The 229-nt window shown below is 58.5% G+C and overlaps 1 protein-coding gene across 1 annotated transcript in view; it reads left to right on the top strand.

Annotated features, from left to right (window-relative positions):
• Positions 1–229, top strand: part of LOC119588327 (cytochrome P450 2L1-like) — a 9,713-nt gene that overhangs the window by 8,772 nt on the left and 712 nt on the right. Inside the window, exon 10 of the mRNA XM_037937017.1 lies at positions 37–181. Coding sequence (XP_037792945.1) covers positions 37–181 — 145 coding nt within the window. The remainder of the gene's footprint in view (positions 1–36; positions 182–229) is intronic.

A 229-nucleotide genomic window follows, 5' to 3' on the forward strand; every position in this document is an offset into this window, starting at 1 on the left:
TTCTATGCATGTACCAATGTATATGTGTATACTCAGGGAGCCCTCCTGATGGCCAACGTGGAAGGCTGCCACCGCGACCCCGCCTACTGGGAGAAACCCGACGAGTTTTACCCCGAGCATTTCCTGGACGAAGGAGGGAGACTCCTGACGAAGAAGGAGGGCTTTCTGCCCTTCTCCACCGGTCAGTGGACGCGTCTGGATGGGGTCGCGTGTATGGGGGGAGGGTGCT

Source organism: Penaeus monodon, chromosome 23 (genome assembly GCF_015228065.2).
Source record: "Penaeus monodon isolate SGIC_2016 chromosome 23, NSTDA_Pmon_1, whole genome shotgun sequence".
Taxonomy (NCBI): Eukaryota; Metazoa; Arthropoda; class Malacostraca; order Decapoda; family Penaeidae; genus Penaeus; species Penaeus monodon.